The 22,548-nt window shown below is 38.8% G+C and overlaps 2 protein-coding genes across 5 annotated transcripts in view; both read left to right on the forward strand.

Annotated features, from left to right (window-relative positions):
- Positions 1–11,908, forward strand: part of LOC118818649 (stereocilin) — a gene marked incomplete at its 5' end in the record, with an annotated part of 37,967 nt that extends 26,059 nt beyond the window's left edge. The window contains 7 exons of the mRNA XM_036585938.1: positions 594–749; positions 1,970–2,112; positions 2,225–2,373; positions 4,695–4,792; positions 4,893–5,040; positions 11,559–11,634; positions 11,764–11,908. Coding sequence (XP_036441831.1) covers positions 594–749; positions 1,970–2,112; positions 2,225–2,373; positions 4,695–4,792; positions 4,893–5,040; positions 11,559–11,634; positions 11,764–11,908 — 915 coding nt within the window. The remainder of the gene's footprint in view (positions 1–593; positions 750–1,969; positions 2,113–2,224; positions 2,374–4,694; positions 4,793–4,892; positions 5,041–11,558; positions 11,635–11,763) is intronic.
- furina (furin (paired basic amino acid cleaving enzyme) a) overlaps positions 11,450–22,548 on the forward strand; it is a 124,861-nt gene continuing 113,762 nt past the window's right edge. For 2 of the 4 annotated variants that reach the window (XR_005008104.1, XM_036585911.1), the window contains exons 1-2: positions 13,578–13,927; positions 20,811–21,074. Coding sequence is in view for 3 of the 4 variants with exons in the window: in XM_036585911.1 (XP_036441804.1) it covers positions 20,898–21,074 (177 nt within the window). In the remaining variant the exon portion in view is untranslated. Of the gene's footprint in view, positions 12,102–13,575; positions 13,928–17,426; positions 17,580–20,810; positions 21,075–22,548 lie in introns of those variants that run through there. The other 2 variants (XM_036585914.1, XM_036585912.1) reach the window with 2 other exon arrangements.

Consider the following 22,548-nt stretch of genomic DNA (forward strand, 5'->3'; position numbering starts at 1 on the left):
ATGGTTCAAAATTACCTCAGGAAAAATCTTATTACATTAACTTTCATCAGTGCACAAAATGTCTTGTCAAGTAAAATTATCTGTCAGTAAAGTGAAATACTTTTACTCAATAAAATGTCTGAAAACAAGTAAATAGTGTCTATAAATAAGTTAAATAATCTTAATTTAGGCTTGCAGCAATCTCAACAAGAGAAATATCAGATGTATTGACTATATTTAAGACAATTGTACTTGACATGATACCACTTTTGTGTAGTGATTACGAGTTAAGATCGTTTTTCTTTCTTCTGTATTCTTTGGAGGTATGAGGTTTTGTTCTGGCAGCGACGGTATATAACAGTAGACATGCAATATTTATGATCCTAATTAGTAGCTATGAGCTTCCATTACATGTTAGCTACATTAGCTTTCTAGCTCCATTGCAACTAATGAAGCAAAATTTGGACACCAAACATGTCTTGGCTGACCACCTACACTTGGGGTAAGGTATATTTGTTTTTGGCTGGAACATGACTTTTAGCTTTGTCTGAAAACTGACCCTTAAATAGATTGGTGGTGACAAAGCTTAGGGGGTTTTCTTTTTGTGTGTCTAGCTTTATAAGCCGGTTAAGGCTCTCAGGGCGGAGCAGCTGTTGGAGCTGGGCTGTATCGTCACTGAGATGGGTGAGAGAGAGCTGCAAGCTGCCAACCTATCTGACCTAGCTGTGGTAGCCTATCTTGGGAGCTTTGAGGAGTGGAGCACAAAGAAAGTGAGTTTTGGCACTTTTTGCTCTTGGTTTATGCAAAAAGAAACAAAGCACCGAAGAATGTGCAGAGATGACCTCCCGCTTCAGCGCCATATTATGAATATCTCTAATTGGCTATTTTGAGGTAAACAAGAACAGATGCATGTATTGCGTTATGTGCAACTGGGGATTTGGAGACCTCTGTGGTGGAAATATGTAATTGCATGCAACTGGTGGTGATTTTATCCACTGTGCTTTCACTACATCGCCATTCTTACCTACACGGTAAGCTGCACCCTGATAGTTAGCTATCCAGCCCATTCAGCCGACATGTGATGCCTGTTTGTAAAGACTCCTGACTCTCTAGCTTTTCGGCGAATATTTTAGGTTAAGTGTTCCCAACCTTTTGCAACTTGCGGTCCACACAAATTACCACAAAAGCTTCCGTGGCCCTTAGGAAGATTTAACGAGTCTGGCCTGAGTTTCCCAAAAGCATCTTAGCACAAAGATGTTTCTTAAATGGAAGAGCGAGCATCACATTGAACACTCTCTCTACCAGATAACATGATTTTAACACTAAGATGCTTTTGGGCTGCTTCACTTGTAGATGGCCAAGGATTTTAACTATTCATCCATGATCTATGAATTCCATATGATCTAAAGTTGTCATTTTACACTGACTTGCACTGAAAATATAGGCATAACTAGCTAGCATTTTGTTCACCAGTCAATGAACTCAATATAAATAGGATGTTTCCTTTTTGCAAATTATTACAATATGTGATATTTAAAATTAAGTTTGGTGAAATGTCTAGTGTGACAAATTTTGCATTAAAAAAAAAACAAAAAACAGCCAGCAGCCCCCTAGCAGGACCACTACGGCCCACTGCTTTGAAAACCACTGCTTTGGATTTTACATGTTGAGTCACAGCAGCACAATGGACACAGTGTTTTAGTGCATTTTTTTTCTCCAGTGACTCAGCAATGCTACTTCCTTTTTAACAAAGCTACTTCATTTTTAACAAAATAATCTTACCTCATGCAGCTTAAAATCTGTCAGCTTAAAAAAAAGTAGTTTCAACCTTTATTTGAATATAATTGGTGCTTTTTTAGGACACACTACCATAGAATTTGGGAACAGTCTCTTCCAATGACTGATGTCATGACTGCTGCTATCTTTGGTAGATGTATTGAAACTGTGAACATTTGCCACTTAAATCAGCCGCTGACGTGGTGTTTTTCAGATGAGAGCAGCTTTACAGGGAATAATGAGACGCCGTAAACAGAAGCCAGAAGAGCTTGGAGTGGTGGAGCTGGTTTCTCTTGGTTATCTGCTTTGTGGCTTCAGCTCATCAGAAATCTCCCATCTGGACCCTTCTAACCTGAGGTCAGCCTCATGTTTTGTCTTTTTTAGTTGCTACATTTTCAGATCTGTGACTATGATCACACTGTACCTCTCCAAATCTGTCTCATATTACTGTGATCTTTGTGTGTGTTAGTGTGGCAGCTTTCTTTCTGAGGGAGACGGTCCTGCCATGCTCTGAAGAGCAGATTGCAGCCCTAACTGCCCGACTGTCCAGCCCACTGGGCTTCGGCCCAGTCAGCAACTGGGGCTCTGAGGTCTTCACTGAGATCGGGACTCTAGCAGGTAGCCATTCATTGTTACCACATCAGTACTGCCAATATGTGCATTGAAAAACAAGTACTTCCTTCAGATGAAGGTCAGTAATGACCATGCAGTGATTCATTACAGCGACAAGTTCACCAAAAGTCAGCATTCCACAAATGTCCCCTGACCTCAAACATCCATCAGCCATGACGTTTCATGTCTGAGTTTGCATCTTCAATTAACTACTAGGCTAATGTAGTAATGAAGTAATGGAAGCTTATAGCCAAAAACTAAAACTGTGTGAGCTGCTTGCCTCAAACTCCACACTTAAAAAAGATGGTTCTTCAAGGATTCTTTAGTACAGAAAATGGTTCTATATAGAACAATGAACATTCAAAGAACATTTTGCATGATTCTTTGCATCGTCAAAGGGTTCTTCAGATAATAGAGAATGTGCTGTCAATGGTTCTATATAGCACCAAAATGGGTTCTTCTATTGTTACAATATTAAGCTTGTGACAGTAGAAGAAACCTTTTTGGTGCTATATAGAACACTTTTCAAAACAATTCTACATAGAACCATCCATAACGCATTTTCCATCGGTCTTTCATGATACAAAGAACCTTTTAATCATGCAAAGGGTTCTTTGAGTGTACATGATTCTATATAGAACTATTTTCTGAATGAATTGGGGACAATATTTAATTACTATTGGTTGAACCATGATGGTGATTTAAATTGCTATAATATAATATTTGTACGAAAGTCAGCACATCCACTTTTGCTGGATTTTGCAGTTGTATGGTCATGTATGTAGCTTTTGGAGGTTTGGTTGTTTCTGATTGGTCTAACTCAAGGCTGGCCTAAATGTGGCCTGCGAGCTAAAATTTCCCTGTGAGGACATTTGATTTGCCTACCAGAAATGATCCTAAACTTTCCCCTTCACTCAGTAGCCTAATAATCCGTTAATGATCTGATTTATAGCTCAATCAGAATAGAGTATGTCCACGTATAAACCTCAATCTGAATAGACTAGTCTGATTGAGGCCATTCAGAATACAATGTCTGTCCAATTGAACAAGGTGGGTAATCCTGTAAATAATCCATGAAATAAAAGAATAATTGCAGTGTAAACGCCTGTATCTGATCACATTCCCAATCGGAAAGTTTAAGTATGTTCTGCATGTGAGTCACGTCATAGTGAAAGTTTATAATGTTCAAAGTGCGGGAGCAGAAACTGGTCTGCAGAGGAGACGAAGTTTATGCTCTGATCTTTAAAAGATGGCGGTGGGACGGGGGCGCCCAGCTTATGTGTCTTAGAACACGACGTCTTCCTCTCGCCCTTCTTTAATAAGCACATGTGAAGTATGTTTTCCTGAGTCTGACATTATTTTAAAGTAATTAGAAACACAAGCACTGCTCACTGCTGCTCGTCTCACTCTGACTGGACTCATGTGATGCTCATTGTCATAGTAACATCTACACTAAATGGTTCTCTACGCATTACATGTAGTGAGCATGTAAATGCAGATTTACATCAGATTGTTGAGTAGAGTGAGAATAAACACCTCAGTCTTAATCTATAATCAGAATGTATTCAATCGCATTGGCAAAAATCTCTGCATGTGAACATAGACTGTGAGAGAACAAACATCTTCTTATACACAGCATCTTAAATTCTGTAATGTTGAAATACTTTAGTAATAAAATATTGTGTAATGTTATTAAATACATTTTAAAAACCTCAGTTTGAAGCCCACCGGCATTCTTTATTTGTATACTGTGTTTTTTTTGTTTTTTTTTTGGTTGTTGGCCCACCACAAACATTGCACTTTGGCCCCCTAAGACAGAAAGTTTCAGCACCCCTGGTCTAACTCATTTTCAGGCAGTTCACAAGCTCCATGTATTAGGTTATATTTGCCCACTTAAAACTTGCAGGCTGTAATAAAAACTGCAGCCGTCTTTCAAATTGTTTTGATATAAACACTCAATATAATCTTCCAGCTGCACCTCAAACTGCATTACGTTGTTAAGTAAGCTCAAATAGACCTGCTTATGTTACTCCTCACACTGTAAAACACAAAGTTATCTATAAAAAAACAGGCAAAAGTATGTGGCATTTTTATACTATTTAATACAGTGTTAGAAAATCTATTTGATACAAGTTAACAACTCAGTGTGGTTTGATGCAAATGTGTGATGAATTAGTCATGCAGTTTGCACAATGGTGGCAATAAGCTTCTTGCAAACTGCTTTAGCCTTGTAGCTCCTGTGCAAAGCTGTAGTAGTAAACTTTGGACACTAAACATGTCTTTTGTTGGAACCACCACTTTAATGATGATGAGCTCTCTCTCCTCAGCTGGACTGGATGACATGGTGTTGTCTGCCCTCATAAAGGAACAAATGGAAGGACTGACCCCAGCAGCAATAGCCCTGATCCCCCCAAGAAAGATGGCTGTAAGAGCTTCACCCTTTGAACTGAGACAGGAAATGCCTGTTAGCTTTTCCAGTGTGAAAGCAAATGGGTGTTTTTCACATAGTTGCTGTTCTTTCATAGGTGGTGTTTAGTGCTACCCAGCTCTCCTGGCTCAGTGCTGAACAGGCGTGGGCTGTGACGGAGGAGCAGTGGGAGGAACTGGACAGTGAGCAGAAGCAGGCCTTAAACATGGCACAGTATGAAGGCGAGGTCATGCTCGGACACAGAGGTGGGTCAGACAGTGTCCCGAGGAATTATGCCTGATCTCAGACCAGTCCTAGTTTTGTTCTGACCGTTAAAGGGCCCATAATCTGTGTTTTTGATTTTAGTATTAAAACAGTCATATTTCATTTCTACATGATCATTTTCCAACCTCTCTTTATCGCTTAGAATGATATGTTTTTGTTTTGCTGTGCTATTAAGACTGATATATGTAAATGACTGTCTGTCTGTCCTGATTGGCTGCAATTCTATGTCCTGCGTCAGACGAGTTCATGGTCGGAGGCTCGTGCGAAACAAGCTGTGCACCAGCTGGTACTGACGTTTGAATAACTATAATATTTTCCAGATTCCAGCAGTGTCTGACGGCAAGGCTGTATTGGACACACATATGAGATAAATGAGAAATCTGATGAAGCTGAATTTGGCTTCTTATTCGAATTTTGCATTCCACTTTCAATGATGCAGCAGTTAGTTTCAGGCTTCTGTACAGTGTACCTCTTGCACCATTTAAGGTGGAATGGAAAATTCAAACAAAAACTATTTTGCACATACATATAAAATATATACTTACCAAGCACTTTATTTGAAACACCTCCTTGTATCTACACTTATTGTCCATTGTATCAGCTCCACTTACCAAAAAGGTGCACTTTGTAGTTCTACAATTACAGACTGTAATCCAACTGCACTTTGTTTGCCCCTTTTCAGTCTGTTCTTCAATGGTCAGGACCCCCACAGGACCACCACAGAGCAGGTATTATTTGGGTGGTGGATCATTCTCAGCATTGCAGTGACACTCACGTGGTGGTGGTATGTTAGTGTGTGTCGCGCTGGTATGAGTGGATCAGACACAGCAGTGCTGCTTGAGTTTTTAAACACTGTGTCCACTCACTGTCCACACTATTAGATACTCGTACCTTGTCAGTCCACCTTGTAGATGTAAAGACAGAGACAGTAGCTCATCTGCTGCTGCACAGTTTGTGTTGGTCATCCTCTAGTCCTCTATCAGTGGTCACAGGACACTGTTGGCTGGATATTTTGGGTTGGTGGACTATTATCAGTCCAGCAGTGACACTGAGGTGTTTAAAAACTCCAGCAGCACTGCCGTGTCTGATCCACTCAGACCAGTGCAACACACACTAACATACCACCACCCCGTCAGTGCCACTGAAAGTGATCCACCAGCCAAATGATACCTGCTCTGTGTAACAGGGGGCTAAACTGCTTTAAGCTAAATGGGTGGTCTGATGTAAGTGACATCACAACCATGATAAATCCAAAACTGGACTTAGTTTCTAGCTATGAACTATGTGGACTGAGGAGTGAATGGTATTTTTTCAAACTTTACAGTGAAGCTTTTCCAAATGTACATCAACCTCTTAAAACAAAAACAAGAAAATGTTCCATAATATGGGCCCTTTAAAGTAATACTTCACCACAAAAAGTGCTAATAATGTATGAAACAAAACCAGTCAGCATTATTTTATGTGCATTATGCTAATTGGCTTCTATTAGCTTTTATTCATTGTTAGTCACACTTGCATTTGGGTGATGCGTTCTTTTAATTCCTTTAATGGCAGCCAGGAGAGATTGATCTTCAGGAAGTTATACAGCTCTTAAATAAAATCCACAAGGCTATTTTGTATTCTGCTGTTTTACACTATATTTTGAATGCAGTAGGGACGATCGCCAAATGACTTTTTCCTTTTTTAAACTGTAATAGCACAGCTGTCTCCATGTCATTTGTCATCCTAACACAGAATGTATTTGTCTCCGCAGGCAGGAATCGGGCTCCTTCGGTGCAGTTTCCTGACAACCTCACAGCATGTGTGTTATTTTTACTCTGTATTCTGTGGCATTTATTATAAACACCAACAGGAGTGTTACTCATTCTTATTTATTTGGTGAACTTTATTGAATTCTTATACTTTTTTGATTAAAAACCAACAACAGAAAAAAATGAACTACTGTTTATTTGTTCAGATGACAATTTGGGCTGAATGCAGTAAGATGAATGGAAGATTTTTGTCCACTGATCTTCCAACTTTTGTCCTTTTTCTCTTTTGCCATCTGTTCTGCATTGTACAAGTTGGAACTATGAACATGCATACACAACTAAAGATAGATGACCAGATTTTTTCTCTCAACATGATTGGCAATGAGCCAATTTATTATTTTTATTGTGGCTGATCTGTATTACAATGGCATACTGTACTGTACAAAAGCCCCAGACCACCCTTTATTAATTTAATTTCCTCTCAAAAGTGCTTTAAGTACAAGTTTATTTGTTTTTCAGGAGATATTTCTGGGGAGATTATATATAAGATCATTCACTTGCGTAAGGAAGATGGAAGTCAAAGGAATATAAATGAAAAAATAGGACTGAAATATTAAAATCATTAAAAGCTACAGAGAAAATATAACTCCTAACAACCACCTGCAACACCTGATAGACCACCAAAACTGCCCCCATCAGATAAACAGCACTCAAAGCTTTCATCTTTGAGAGAGAGGAGAAAATCAAGCTGCTTCAGATCTGAAAACATCCACAGGTGTTTCTGTCCATCGTTCCACTGTGAGAAGACAACTCAGCGCTATGGGTCTGAAAGGACGTGAAGCTGTCAAGAAGACCTTACTGAGAAAACGAGACAAACACATCAAACAAAGAAGCTGAACAATGGACTGACCACCCCAGAGTCCAGACCTCAACATCGCTGAATGTGTTTATTATTTAGAAGCAGAGAATGCAGCCAACCTCTATGACTGAACACACATTGCTCAACTATAGTGAATCTACATGGATCCCAAAGGCAGTTATGCTAAACATTTTGGGGCGGGTGTTCTGGACAGGGATTAAGCCTAGTCATGGACTATATTTTCTTTGCAGTGCAAAAACATCATTCAAAATGCTGTGTAGCCCAGGAATTAGCTTAAAACCTTTGTCTGAATACTTAGGCCCTACTTGTCAGAGAAACAATGTTAAAATGGTGAAAGATAAACAAGCAAATGGATGAACAAAGTACATTACTGCTGTCGGAACAAAACTTTGTGTCTCCAAAATTATAACTTTACAAGGAATAGAAAAAATATACTTTGCTTTTAATGGAAGTCAATGGAACCAGACTTTTTTCCAAGTAATTTTGGTCCATTGACCTTGAAATCGACAAATTCTTTTGGTCCATTCATCATGAAATGGACAAAAGGCATTTTCAAATTATGTCTGAAAAAAAGTGGAGATATGAGGTTTTATTCAGACAACAGTGATATTTTATTATAACGCTAAGCCGAATCTGTAGGCTATAACTGACCGTCTGACAGTATTTGATTTTTCAAAGTAGTGCCCTCTCAAAGCAGAATGATGGAAGTCTCTTCATCTCTGTGGGAAAACGTGTGAAATGTATGGAAGCTCATTCCCTCCACGTAGAGAAGAAAAAAATCACAACTTCTTTGTTTCTGGCAGCATTATGCCACAATATTGACTGAGTATTCTGAAATAATGAAGTTTTCTCAAAGTATGATCTTAAAATATTGACATTTTCTCAAAATATTTACTTACAATCTCAAAATAATGACTAATGTTCACAAAATATTGACATTGTATTTCAAAATAATGACTTATGTTCTCAAAATATTGACTCAGTATTTTGAAGTAAGGACTTATTTTCTCAAAATATGGACATATCATTTTGAAAAAAGGACTTAGTTTCTCAAAATATTGAATTTGTATTTCAAAATAATGACTTATTTTCTCAAAATAGACTTAGTATTTTAAAATAAGGACTCATTTTCTCAACATATGGACTCATATCTCAGAATAATAGCTTATTTTCTCAAAAAATTGACTTATTTTCCCAAATATTGACATAGTATACTGAAATAATTACTTTCTTGAAATGTAATCGTACAAAAAAAAAGTTTATGCTGGTCTCTGTGGGAACATATGAAATGTATGGAAGCCCGTTTCTGCCAGTTAAAGGAGAAAAATCGCAACACACTCAAAATTCTGACTTATTTTCACAAACTATTGACCTTTTTTCTGAAGAAAAAAAAAAAGATTTATGCTGGTCTGCTGCTGTTTTGGTCTCAGCATACCAGCGTCCAAGACACAACATCTGCTGATTCTCTGGTGACCAGCTATGCTGGTCTGAGCTGGTTTTTCTAGCAGGAAACTCATTGACATAGTATCTCAAAATCTTGGGATACATAATGATTTTGTGATCAGTCTATATTTTCCAAGATTTGATAATTCATGATGTCAATATTTATAAAAAAAAAGAAATCATTATTTTGATAGACTGAGTAAAGATTTCACCAAAATTTTGAGAAAAGTCAATATTTTGACTGTTCCCAGAAACAGAGGAAAAAAAAACATTTTTTTCTCCTCTATCTGAAGGGAATGGCTTCCAAAGACATGCTTGTGTAACCTCAGTGGAGTAGGCTGTCAAATATTTTGCCAGCAGCTACAGAGAGGAGGAGAATTGCTGTCATATATCTTCCGCTAGACTGGAGCTGGTTAGCCGCTAGATAATCTGTTTCTGTTCTGCTCTCAGTTATATTTATTATAAGTCCAACTGTAGGTATCAGCTCATCAGCTCCAGCCCAACAGAAGACCCATGAAGCAATTCCCCTCCTCCTCTTCCATAGCTGATTGAGTCAGGTGTGATCTATTTGATGAGTGAGAGAGAAACACAGCAGACACAGTATCCAGACACCCTTCTAATTAATGAATTCACTGTAAGGTGCTCCCATTTTCTGACCCTCACTCAGCTTGTAATCTCTACAGAAAAACCAGTATCAATAGAATGGAATGCTCTGGAGCCTACGGTCACTGAGCGTCAGCTGGAGGGGTACAAATACCTTTGGGATGAGTTGGATTGATCCAGAACTGTTCATGTAGTGTATTCCACAAGGATTTCTCATTACATTTCTTCATTTAAGCCATGTCTGTCTATCAAAAAAAGAATGTAAAAGAACGTATCTTGCCTTTTAATACAGGACTGGCTTCCCATTTGGATCATCTGGCTAGCTGAAAATTCCTGCTTTGTTTTTTTGGATCTGAGCATGTCACATGATCTTAAATGTGAATTCGACTGATTTTTCACATTTGAGATGTAAACAAAGTCATTGAGATTGGTTTGGTGTGAAATGGTTAAGACTCAGATTTCTTTACAGTGGTGGTGACAGGAACCAGAGGTCATATTGTTTACACTGCAAATATAGCCATTTTCTTTACTATCCAAAACAAACAGTGAACCTACACGTGTCTTGTGAGTTTATAAATGTTATGTTGATAGTAAAATATGCATCAATCTGGAAAAAAGTCTTGTTTGGCTACTATTTATGAAACCAGAATGTAACTGCTGCACCATTTAAGGAAGAACAGGAAATTCGATTGAGAAGTCAACTTCAGCCTCGTGAACCATTTTGCCTTTCAATGTATTAAAAATACATTTTAGGGAAAACGCCTAAAACCTTAGACTTTAAGTGGTTTTAGGTATCAGAAAACGTATTTATAACTATTATGTACAAAAACCTTTAGTAAGGAACGTTAACTTAGCTTAAAGCAACACTGTAGGATTTGGGGATTTGGGGCCCTCTCTGGTTGAAATACATAATTGCATGCATTGTGTGGAAGAACATCTTGTAACGTTGGTTACGCTGCGGACCCCCACAAGCAGACGAATCTGACTTTTACATGTACGTTGAAAGAGAATTCAAAGAGAAACCAGTCAAAACTAGGTGAAGGACGAGTCTTCTGAGGATGTGACTGAATTTTGCTGCTTTTAATGCTATCAAGTATTTTGCTCGATAAGTTTCTCTAGGAACTATCAAAAAATTCACTATAATTAAATGGTTAGGGTGTGAAATCATTCAGAGTGGTTTGGTGTGAAAAGCTCTGTTCTAAAGAACCGTACCGAGTTAGGATTGTTCGCAGTGGTTGTGATGGGAACCAGACGTCCATCTCTAAAAGCTCCCTCATCGAAAGTTAATACATGACATGGTTATGAATATGCTGCCTGATTTCTGAGACATTGTTTTATGATGGTTCTGTGATAGTTTGGGCTTAAAATATATTTTGAAATAATAAATAGTCACCAAAGAAAACTTTTCTTTTCAGATTTCTAACAATTTAACTGTCATCAGCATTATATAAACTCAGAAGACATTATGACCTCTAGTTCCTATCACCAACACTATAAAGAAATCTTGGGTATAGATTCTGTACAATGAACCATTTCACATCAAACCACTCTAAATGACCGTCTCATGGACTCGATTATTCAGAAATTTTGACAACTTGGTGGGATTCCCCTTTCAGTGTAACTGCCCGCCTCCTACACCAGGTGTCGCCAGAAAACCGATGCTTTTTTCGCAGTGGGCGTGTCTAAACCGCGTTCGTCCGTGACGTCGTGACGTGTTTCCTTAGCAGCCTCTGCGTACGGCTCGCAGGGGGAAGCGCTGCTGTTGTTGTTTCGTCGCGTTTGTGTTTATATCTTTTATTTATCTGTTTTTCGTTTGTTCGAGGCTATGGTATGGTGTTCGGCGGAGACGTCGGCGTGTCGGTTGCTGAGAACGAGCCTGCGTGCCGTCGCTGGGTCGCGTAGCGTAAGATGGAGCCGCCAAAGTTTCCCTGTTGTACAGTAAACACACGCGTAGCTACGTGAGAGCGAGTGAGTTGTGAAGTAACTTAACGGTATATTTACGAGGCGGTCGAGTGCTGTTCCTCCAGTCCGTCGACGCAGCTCTCCGCAACGCCTCTTCAGCTCGCTCGCCCCCAGCACCACACGGACTCCCGGCTGAAGGGATGCCGCTGTCCGCGTAAGCAGCTTCGGGGAGCCGCTAGTGCCGCTCGCTCGCACCTTAACGCGGTTTAGGACGTTTAACTCCCATTATTTCCCGTAATTTTCCCACAGGGACGCGCAGGAGAGCCGGGCAGAGAGCCTCGTTTCTCCAGAGACGCTCGAGTCATTTGAGTTTGAGTTTTGCTGTGTTACAGCTACGAGACTTTACTAGTCAGGAGCGATTGGTTGTTCAGGCATCTGGGATACTTCAGCACGACTAGATGCGGTAAGGATACTCTTTCATGAGCTTCTATAAGTAGCAATAAAGTTCTTACTTTTACAGCCAGGTCTTGTTCTTTGTTCCTCAACAATGCGTGGGCTACTGGCCAATTAGGAAGACTAAGACGAAGCTGAAGTCAGCTTCCTATTCTCCAGCTTCTTGTTCGAATTGTCCCGTTCCACCTTAAATGGTGCGGCGTTCTGAGGCGCCAGAATGTAACTGCTGCACCATTTAAAGTGGAACGGGGAAATTAGGACAAGAAGCTGGCGAATAGGAAAGCAACTTTAGCCTCGTAAGACTGACTTCCTTTTCCTCTAACGTGGGAAAAGGTGTTCCTCTATCCAGCACACTGGTTCTTCAAGGTTTCTTGTGAAGCCTGTTGTTTTATAGTTGTGTAGCTAGAAACAGTTGTGTGAAAAACCTGTAAATGCCTGTATGTAGCACCAAAAGGAGCTGCTGCAATTGTTAAGTCCTACACTGTTAAAAGTGGTGGTTCTTCAAGGGTTCTTTATTAAAGGGATTTTTTTTTATGTAGAACTTTATCAAAATAGAGTGGTTCTTCTATTGTTATGATATCAAGCTTGTAATCCTTTTGATGCTATATAGATTCATTTTCAAAAAGGTTCTATATAAAACTATGTACAGCACACTCTCTATCAACCTGAAGAAGCATTTCACCAGGCAAAGAACCATTTAATTGTGAAGTAGTTCTAGATAGAGCTTAGGATCCTAAATAGAACCATTCCCTTTACTAAAGAATCTCTGAACCATCTTTTTTAAGAGTTTACAACCTTTTTTCGTCCTATTTAACTTAAAAACCTTTCTGTTAAGAGTGTAGCTAATGATACAGCAGTAGTTTAGTAGTTTTGTGGTGGGTCAGTGTTTCAGATGTTAATTGAATTCTTGCAAATTAAGTTCTTGCAAAAAAAGCAGCTGGAACCGATTAGGTAATGGCTGTGTGAGTTGGTCCAGTTCTTGGACAATACAGAGCTGAATTTTTCATTTTGTTAATGTATCATTTGTGACTAACATTTACTCTAGGTCCAGTGTTTGCCTTGAGATCAAGTAAATCCCAGCCATTTAAACCAGAGAAGTTTACTTTGATTTGATTCTTCCAGGCTACATTTTGAACAGCTTAATGAAAGAATTATCAGACCAAAGGTTAATAAAGGCTTTTGCCTTCTTATGATAAATGCTGGCTAATGATTTATGCTGTTGTACAATCGAAGTACGGTTACGCTGAGTCTTGCCCTGGAACAAACAAGCTTAAAAACAAACTACTTTGGTAGTGCTCATGGATCTTCATACTTAATGCTTCAGCTAGATGGAGAGTCCGTTTTTGCCTTTTTTGTTGTTCGCAGCCAATCACTGGATGTTTTTCCTCCTTTACATTGGGATAAGGAATCATTTTGGTGTTCTTGCTACTGTGTAGCCTTAACCTACCGGATATTCAAGTTCTGGACGCCTTCGTACTTGACTGTGACTCATTGGGAGAGAGAGAGTATGACTGGAAAAATAAGTCATTCACTGCTTGTTTTCAGTTGGAATAAAGCCTAGGCTTCTCGAGAGATTGGCAGTCTAACATTTTTGTATTGTGACCCAGGCTAATGGGAGTAGACAGTCGAGTAGGGTTTATAAATTGTTGTCTGTTATAACTGTATACAGGCTTTTTTTTTTGTGCCTGAAGCAGTGTAGGCAAAGTCAGGTGATGTCATAAGAGTGGGTGTACTTTGAATTTAGTGTCAGCAGTGGCTTAAAAGCCTGTCGGGGAAGGTGCACACCTCTGTCTAGCTTCTGCTTCAGCGTTGGTTTGAGCTAAAATTGATATAGAAGTGAGTATTTGTCTTTATTTCACCATTAAATGTTTGTAAAACTTTGGACAATATATGTCTTACTTTACTGTTCCTGTTAGTATTGTGGGAAACAGCTGTTCAACTACATGAATGTGTGTTTTTAATAAAGTTTATCCCAGCTAGTGTTTGTTTTTAGCCTGTTCAGCTTATATTGGACTTTGGATTAATGACCTAGTCAGTAACAGGCAATGGTAGTGTTCGTGGAAGTTTGTAGCTCTGACAAAATGGAAACAGTTTTCTTATTGCGATGGCTGTGTATTGATAATCTTGTGACATGGAAGCATTGTTATTGGTGGTGGTGATAATCACATTTTTCTGGCTTGTTGCAGAGGCTTTGTTTGTGTCTGTGGCAGTTTAGAATGTTTTTCCTCCCTTTGTTCACTTCTGTCTCTCATTAAGTAAGATTATCATCCTGCTGTTTAGGCCTAATCTCCGTCAGCTGTTTTGCCCTGTTGTAGAAGCAGTTATTCTAAATTGCAGTTTGGTCCCTGCATGTCCAAATTGTGAGTGACTGCAATTAATAAGATTCATTTAGGAGCGTGCTCGCTGCGTCATGTTCTGGGGTTTCTACTTATAAAATCAATGTGCTAACAAGCCACAGATATTATGCTTGTGTGCTGGGTGTACACTGACTGCTCTCAGTTGTTTTTGTTGAATCATTTAAGAAATCGGTTGTTCTGATATCCTGACAGGTTGTGCTCAGCAGAGTGTGCTCTAAAAGTGTACCGAACTTAGAGATGGGCGACATGGCAGGAATGTAACATAATGATTATTCAAAAAGTTTTCACGAAATGTGATGTCATAACATTTTTTTTTCCTGATCTTTGCTAAGTTGAAACAGATAATTTAGCACCACATTTTTAAACAATACTTAAAAAAACTATGCATCTAATTAATTATATTGAATTTTAAAATTCTAAATCTAAATACAGGTGTAGTTACGCCATCCTTGTAATCAGACATGCAGTTCAGAAGTGTTTTTAGGTACTGACTGTATACGTGACATGCCCAGAAAAGCCTGTTGACATGTTGTGGTAAATTACTTCACAATATCTATAAATATTGTCACATTGCCCTGCCCTGATCTCAGTCTTGCACCTGTTGATCTCGATGAGCAACTCTCATTAGTCAATCATGCAGACTTTGACGCTGCCATTCGGTTGAAGCTTAAATATAGCTTAAAGTGAGACGGTGTTTTTAATTTTGCTAGCAATGTTAGTGTCATTTTAATCAAAACAATGTGGTTCAAACTGTAGGAGACATTTCTCCTGTGCCAGGTCACTCAAAATGATAATTCATTGTTCTGTATAGTTTGTTATGCTGCTCACATGGACCACTGAATGTATTGATAGATGAAGTAAGAAGCTGAATTTGTTTAAACTGAAGGGCTGAGAACTTATTTTCTTAACAATAAGGCTAAAATATAGCAGGCTAAACCAAAAAGATGGTTAAAAAGCTACTATTGAATATTTACTGAATAGTTCCCTGGAGAACTGAAGATTGTGTTAACCAAATGTCTTACATGATTCAAAAGTTTTTGCTAGATTTGTTTTCAGCAGTATTAAAACTCTGTTGGATAAAAAATTCATGATGCTTTTAGCTGGATGCTGACACAAGACTCGTGTAGAGGTGCAAGCAGAAATTAGAATTATCGTTGTGGTGTTAGTTTGGTAAGCAAAAATTACATGTGGGGTGAAGATTTCTTAATTGAACACTGATATATTATGGCTACGTTATTAATCTGTATTACAGAAAATTAAAACAGTATGCATTGATGGGTGACAAAGTTCTTCTTCAGAAGTCCACAGCTGCTTGTCAACAGCAGCATACTCTAAAGCAGGAGTGCCCAATCCTGGTCTTGGACATCTACCACCCTGCAAAGTTTAGATCCAACCCTAATCTAACATGTCTGATCTAGGTAACAAAGGCCTACAGGAGCATCTGAATATCTGAATTTTAGAGCTTGGTGTGTTGGATCTAAATTTTTGAGGGTGGTAGATCTCCAAGACCAGGATTGGGCACCCCTGCTCTAGAGGATCTACATGCAAGCTAGCTAAACGCCCCTAATAATGGACCATAGGTGATGTTTGTGGTGACTTATTTACTTTGTCTTACTATCAGCTTTGTGGAAAGTTTTATCCTTGCTGCTGATTGAAAATGGTGACATCTGATGGACTTTTCTGTTATAAAACTGCCCAATGATGCTTCTTAATTAAAGATGGCTGTTTGTTTTGCTAGAGCCCTTCCAAATTGTGATCATCCAGAGATGGATGACAGAAGTAAAGCTTGAAAACTTGCAGACGTGATTGAAGTATTCAAATCCTTTAATTGGGTACAAGTATAAATAACGGTCATCATTCTGTGCTAAGTGATGGTCCAGTATTGAGAAATTCACCCTAATCAAGTAATAGCTTTGTAAATATTAAATGCAAAACCCCCAGTCTGTGTAGTGTTTCTTCAAATTTGAGGAATTCAGATCTTTCTGGCAGTGTAATCCCAAACAAATATGCCTAAATGTTCTGCAAATGTTGTTTGTGTCACAGATTTTTCACGTCATATCATTTATGAATGTAAGTGAAGTTACTAGGTGTTAAAATGAAGTCAAAAGGAGCATAAATCTTTTAGGGATTACACATTCTTAATGTCAGTCCTCCTTTTGACTCCACTTTATTTATTTAATATGAGTAGACTTGCTGGTAAGCTCAAAAACTACATAAAGTCTGTGATAGAAACAATCAGTTACATCTCAAGGTGTAATTAATGTACTTACAGTACAAATAGTTAAAAAGGAACTTAAATATAGTAGTGGAATACGACTGTTTTTTCTTTTTGGTTTCTTCAGTAAACTTTTGTCCAAGGAGGCAGGAATATAATCTGTTTGAGCAATTTTCTTTCTGTGATGCACTGGCCTTTTCCATGATGATGAATATAGGACTGTGAAATAGTGGTAGGACAGGTAGGGCTGGTGGAGAACTCACGACAAGGAGTAAATATAGCTGCATTCTTTTGACATGGTGACAGTAAAGCTTCTATTTCTCTGTTGTTGGTAGTCTCTAGAGGCTGATCAGGTGTTTGCAGATACTGGGCAGATTAGGGAATGGCACGACTGCTTTGGTTGCATAACCACTCTCGTCACTACCTATTTAATATGAGCTACATTTAAACCAAATTGACCAGTAACAAAACTGGACTGGTCAGGCCATTGTTCTGAGAACACCAGCAGCTTATTTGTTGTCAGTTGTCATTATTAGTCTCAAAATTTCATACCAGTGGATCCCAAACTATGATATTCATTTTAATATGCTGCTAAAGGCATTGAAGTTAAAACGAAGAGCAGTTTCCCTTTTTTGCTGGGCTACAGGGTGAATAAGCTAAAAGCGCTATAGGCAACATGAGTAGTTGAGCAAGTTCAGTGGTCTGGAACCATTTCTCTGAGAATGCTCAGATATCTGCATTGATGTTTTGTCTGCTCTAAAAGGGTGTTAACACTCTGCCTGTGAACAAGCACCAGGAGCTTAAAGACACAGATAGGGGATGGACCTGTCTGAAGGCCGTGCTCTATAGGTTCCTTCGTCAGCTGCTGTCTGGCGCAGGGAGTGGAAGAAATAAGCCAGCTGATTGCAGAGATAAGGTACGCTGCCTTTATTGTATGTCTTCCTGTACTTAAGGATAGAAAACAGCTGTCACACTAAGACTTTATCAGTCTTTACCTGTCAATCTTTGCTCAGTGTAATTAATTTAGTATGGCATTTTATAATGAGTTCATAACATATGCCATAGTCAGCTGTAACTGCAAGATATGCAAGTTCCACAATTAAAAGTTTCCTGTTTTCAAAAGACTTCATTCTGTGAAGTGTACTTCCAAGTTTAGCAGAATCAACATAGTAGCTGTTAGAAGACTCATATATCTTGTGACAGGAATAGTTGATATCATCAAAAGTAAGCGTTTTGATGCCTTATCAAATAATTGAAACAAAGTAAAATCAGTTCATCGAATTTAGCACTGTATTTAGGATCTTTCATATGCCATCTTTCTTAGAAACCGATGTCTGGTCAAAACAGGGAATCGAGTTCTGAAGTTGTACGTCATTCTGTAGTTGGTGTCATGCCTATATTAGGAACTATTCAGTCTAAGCAGATCTCTATATGAGAAATGAATGCTGATTTGAAAAATCTTTGACACCATAAGATTGGCAACCTCAGCAAAATACCCCACGCAAGCCAGTAAGCTTTGTCAAATGTGCTAGTTAAGTCGCCTACAATTTGAGTGGCCTTTATTGGTACACTATATGGGCAAAAGTCTATGGACACCTCTCCTAATTATTGAGTTCAGGTGTTTCAGCCACGCACATTGCTAATAAGGTGTATAAAATCAAGCACACAGCCATGCAATCTCCATAGCCAAACATTAGTTGTAGAGTTGGTCATACTGAAGAACCCTGTAACTTGGCACTGTCTCAGGATGCCACTTTGCCACAAATCAGTTTGTGAAACTTCTGCCCTGCTTGATCTGCCCTGGTAAACTGTTCTGTGAAATGGAAACATCTAGGTACAGTAGACACTGAGTGGGGCTGCCAGGTGCTGAACTGTGTAGCACATAAAAATCGCCTGTCCTCTGTTGCATCAGTCATTACAGACTTCCAAACTGCCTCTGGCTGCCGCATCAGTGTAAGAACTGTACATTGGGATCTGTATGGAATGTGTTCACATGGCCGAGCAATGCCAGGTGTTGGCTGGGGTGGTTTAAAGCATGCCACCATGGGACGCTGGAGCAGTTCACTATCTGCCAGTCTAATGGACGAATCTGAGTTTAGCGAATGCTAGGTGAACTGCCTGTCTGAATACGTAGTGCCAACAGTAAAGTTTGGTGGAGGAGAGATAATGGTCTGAGGCTGTTTTACAGGGTTTGGGCCCCTTATTTCCTAATCTGAAGGGTAATGTTAATGCTACAGCATACAGAGACATTTTAGGCAATTGTATGCTTCCTATTTTGTGGCAACAGTTTGGCGACCCTTTCCTGGGGCTGAAAATTGACGTATCAGCCAAAATTTTATATTCATATTTTTGGTTTTAATTTTACACTCATCATTTTTGTTAGCCAGTGTTTTACTGAGTGGTGTGATTCAGTTAACAATTTTCACGCTTTTTAATCTTGAACAACAGGAGCTCACAGTGTTAAATAATGTATTGTAGCTCTGCGGGCAGAGCTTTGCACTTTTCATTTCTGTTGATCACCTAATTTTTCTCAATTTTCATTAGATTTCTTCATAAAAATATGTATTTTTTTGTGTTATAACTTATGGTAAACATTAAGATTTTATGCATTTGATGTTGTAATATTTACCTTGATTTATGTTCAGATTCACCAGTTCAGCTTGTATTGTAAGTACATAGTTAAAAAGAAAATGCTTCATGTTAAGATGCCAAGTAACACAACTGTCTAAGGTTTTGCCCCGTCTTTGGAGATTGAGTTCAAATTCATTCACATTGGCCTTTATTATTGGCTAATCAGTATATCTTTTGGGCCCAGGGGATGTGTGATGTGAGCTATTCTTGGTAAACTGATCTTGTCTATGTCTATGTTCGTGTATAACCACCAGTTTTCACTGCTATTCAACGCTGCTGTCTGGTTACTTGAAGTTGAGCAGAATGGAAATCTGGTGGGTGCAAAAAGATGGTTTATTTAGTCTGATGGCCGTTTGTGAGTGTGAACTGAATTATTTTTCTCGACTTCGTTACAACCCTTGACCTTATATTTTCTGTGCATATAAACCATGCATTATTGCTTGACACGCGTCATTGGGGTGTGAAGAGTCAACTAAAGCAGTTGCTTCTCTTGCTCATGGCTATGGTTACTTCCCTCGCAGTTAATCTTTGGGTATAGCACTGCTGATGCAATCAAAATGAATTCTGTTGAAATGCTCACAAGAGGCAAGCAAAGGTTTTCAAAACGGAAACAGTTAAAGATTGCCTTCATGGGGAGTTTTTCTTCAGGAATTGCTCTGGCTTGGCTTTTACCTCACATGCTCTCCAACTCAAGCAGTTAAAGGTATTTATGTACAATGCCAAATTAGTCCACCTGAATGAAAAGATTTTCTAGCACGTTGCCAATGTGAGCTTTGGCTGTATTTATCTACGTTTTTCTTCTGTTCATTAAACTATTCAATCACCCTGTAGGCCAGTGGCTCTCAAATGATTACACTGAAGAGATACACGGTGAAATTCAATCAGACTACTTTAAGTTTTTGTAGCAGTCTGAATTTACGTTCAATTTACAGCTTTGTGCAGGAAGCTCTCTGGCTAAATGACGCTTGGCCTGTGTATAATGGATGATATGGGGCTTTTTTTTATTTTTTATTTTTCCCCCACTACTGAAAGTTTTAAGCGGAAAGGCAGGTTGGACCTGCTGACATTTTAACACTAAATTTTTTTTTAAATTACACGTTTCTTTTGTAACTAATTGTTCTAATGGTTCTAGGACATCTTTAATAGAAATAGAACCTTTATTATGTGAACTCTCATTTACAAGAATGTTATTTCAGAAACAATCCATTCTAAAGAGAAGTTTCTGAAAGGAACCAAAGGTGGTTCTTCTGTTGCATAGTTCTGAAGAACTTTGGTTCCAATAGACAACTTTATTTTTGTGAATACCCATTTCTTGCAAAGAAGCATACTTTTTATTTAGTTTTTATGTAGTTTGAACTGTTATTTGAGAACATTTCGAAGCAGAGATGCATTTCTCTTAACTTTCAGTGCCTTTAAAGCTAAAAATCAGTGTTAGTTGTGGGACACTTGGACCCTGCAGAGATCTGTCTCCCAGTGCTAATGATGCCCTTTGCTGTCCCCTCCTTCATGTGCACAGGGCATCTCACACCTGACAGAAGGCTGCCTTGCTGAGGGGACTTGGTCACATCAGGACTTCCTGTTTCAGTGACCTCCAGCCTCTCTGATGGAGCTCCAACTGGCTTCCTTGGTGCTTGCCACGCTGCTGACCTTCCTGACCTCTGAAGTGACACTGTCCCTAGGACAGAAGGTTTACACCAACACATGGGCCGTCCACATCGCTGGAGGAGAGGAGGAAGCCAACAGGATAGCCAGAAAGCATGGCTTCGTTAACCATGGCAATGTGAGTATGCAGTGTTTACACTGGGAGCCCTCATTCTTTTTTTTTGTGTGGCTTAGAAAGTATTTATTTCTATAAAGAAAAGAGATAGGAGGCCAGGACATTTTCCTGGAATGGAAAGAGATAAGTAGAATTTTCCTCTGCCTGACGTTTCTGATTGGGCCGACAAGAATAAAGGAGATTTAGATGCCTTTCTACAGCATTTTGCTGGAGTTGTAAGACCATTGCTACATCTCAAGATATAAGGTGGTGCTGGTTTTCTTATTTTTAAGTTTAATTTATTCACTATTTTTCACTTGTTTTTAAAACAGCTGCAATCAAACATTATTTTTACGTGCTGGCTTTGGTTTACTATCTTGCTCATGTTTGGAACGTTCTTACATGACATTTTTGATAGAAATGTGTATCAAAGCCCATCCTGAAATGTCTCAAAATGATTTTAGTCTATCAGTATAACTATTTTAAACTATTATTTTATTTAATCAAGCATAAATGCCTAAAAAAAGTAGTTATAAAAAAAGCATAGTTTCAGTTCTGCAATTTGATTGGCTTAGCTACAGTAAAGAGACCATTTGTAAAAACACTTGACATACATATACTTCACACATCAGTTGCATTTTGTATTAATACAGTGAGATTTTAAAATGTTACGTTTTGCGCTTGTTACTTACCCTAGTTAAAATGACCATAATTGCCATACGCTCAGCTTTGGCTCAGTGAACCTCAATAGCTCTCGAAAGCCGCCACCGTCCACCACATCCTTCTCCATAAGTTTGCACACCCATATGTGATTTCCTCACATCTCACTTCATCTCAGAGAACATGACAAAACAGTTGTTCGTCTTATCGCATGCAAATGTTTGCTTTTGGTATGGGGCATTGCTGTAATTGTGCTTATCATCTTGTAAAGTGGTCTTGAACACTGTTTTTAGCTGTGCAGAACCAATGGCCTGTTACATTTGAATGCGTACAAATCAAAAACACTCAACTTGAATGACAAAACCACCTATTCAAATAGGAATAGTTATTGGAAATAAGATTACATTACATCCCTAGTGTGAAGCTTGGTCCCATCTCACCTAAAGGTGACCATTCAAAACGATCTTGGTGTCCTATGAAGTAAAAGTCAGATGCCCTTCAAATGTCCTGATTATGGAAGGAGAAAATGTCTTGGTCCCTGAGGATCAAATTTACAGGCCCTAACCCTCCTTGCTTCCCTTCTTGTGGTCATTTGGGTCACCATTCTATCAAATTTAGCAGCCATGCTGCAGTAAGATGGGCTTAGCTCTTAGTTGAGTTTGAGTTTTGCCATGCAAAGCACATTTTCAGCATTCAGTAGCACACATATAAACAGTATAGTGTGTTAAAATTCACATTTGAATGATATTGGACCCCATACAACATCCACTCTTTCTGTAAAGCATAAAGCAGAGATACGACTAGTAGGCCTGTCACAATTATTACATAATCCTCTGTG

This window comes from Colossoma macropomum, unplaced genomic scaffold, assembly GCF_904425465.1.
Source record: "Colossoma macropomum unplaced genomic scaffold, Colossoma_macropomum, whole genome shotgun sequence".
Taxonomy (NCBI): Eukaryota; Metazoa; Chordata; class Actinopteri; order Characiformes; family Serrasalmidae; genus Colossoma; species Colossoma macropomum.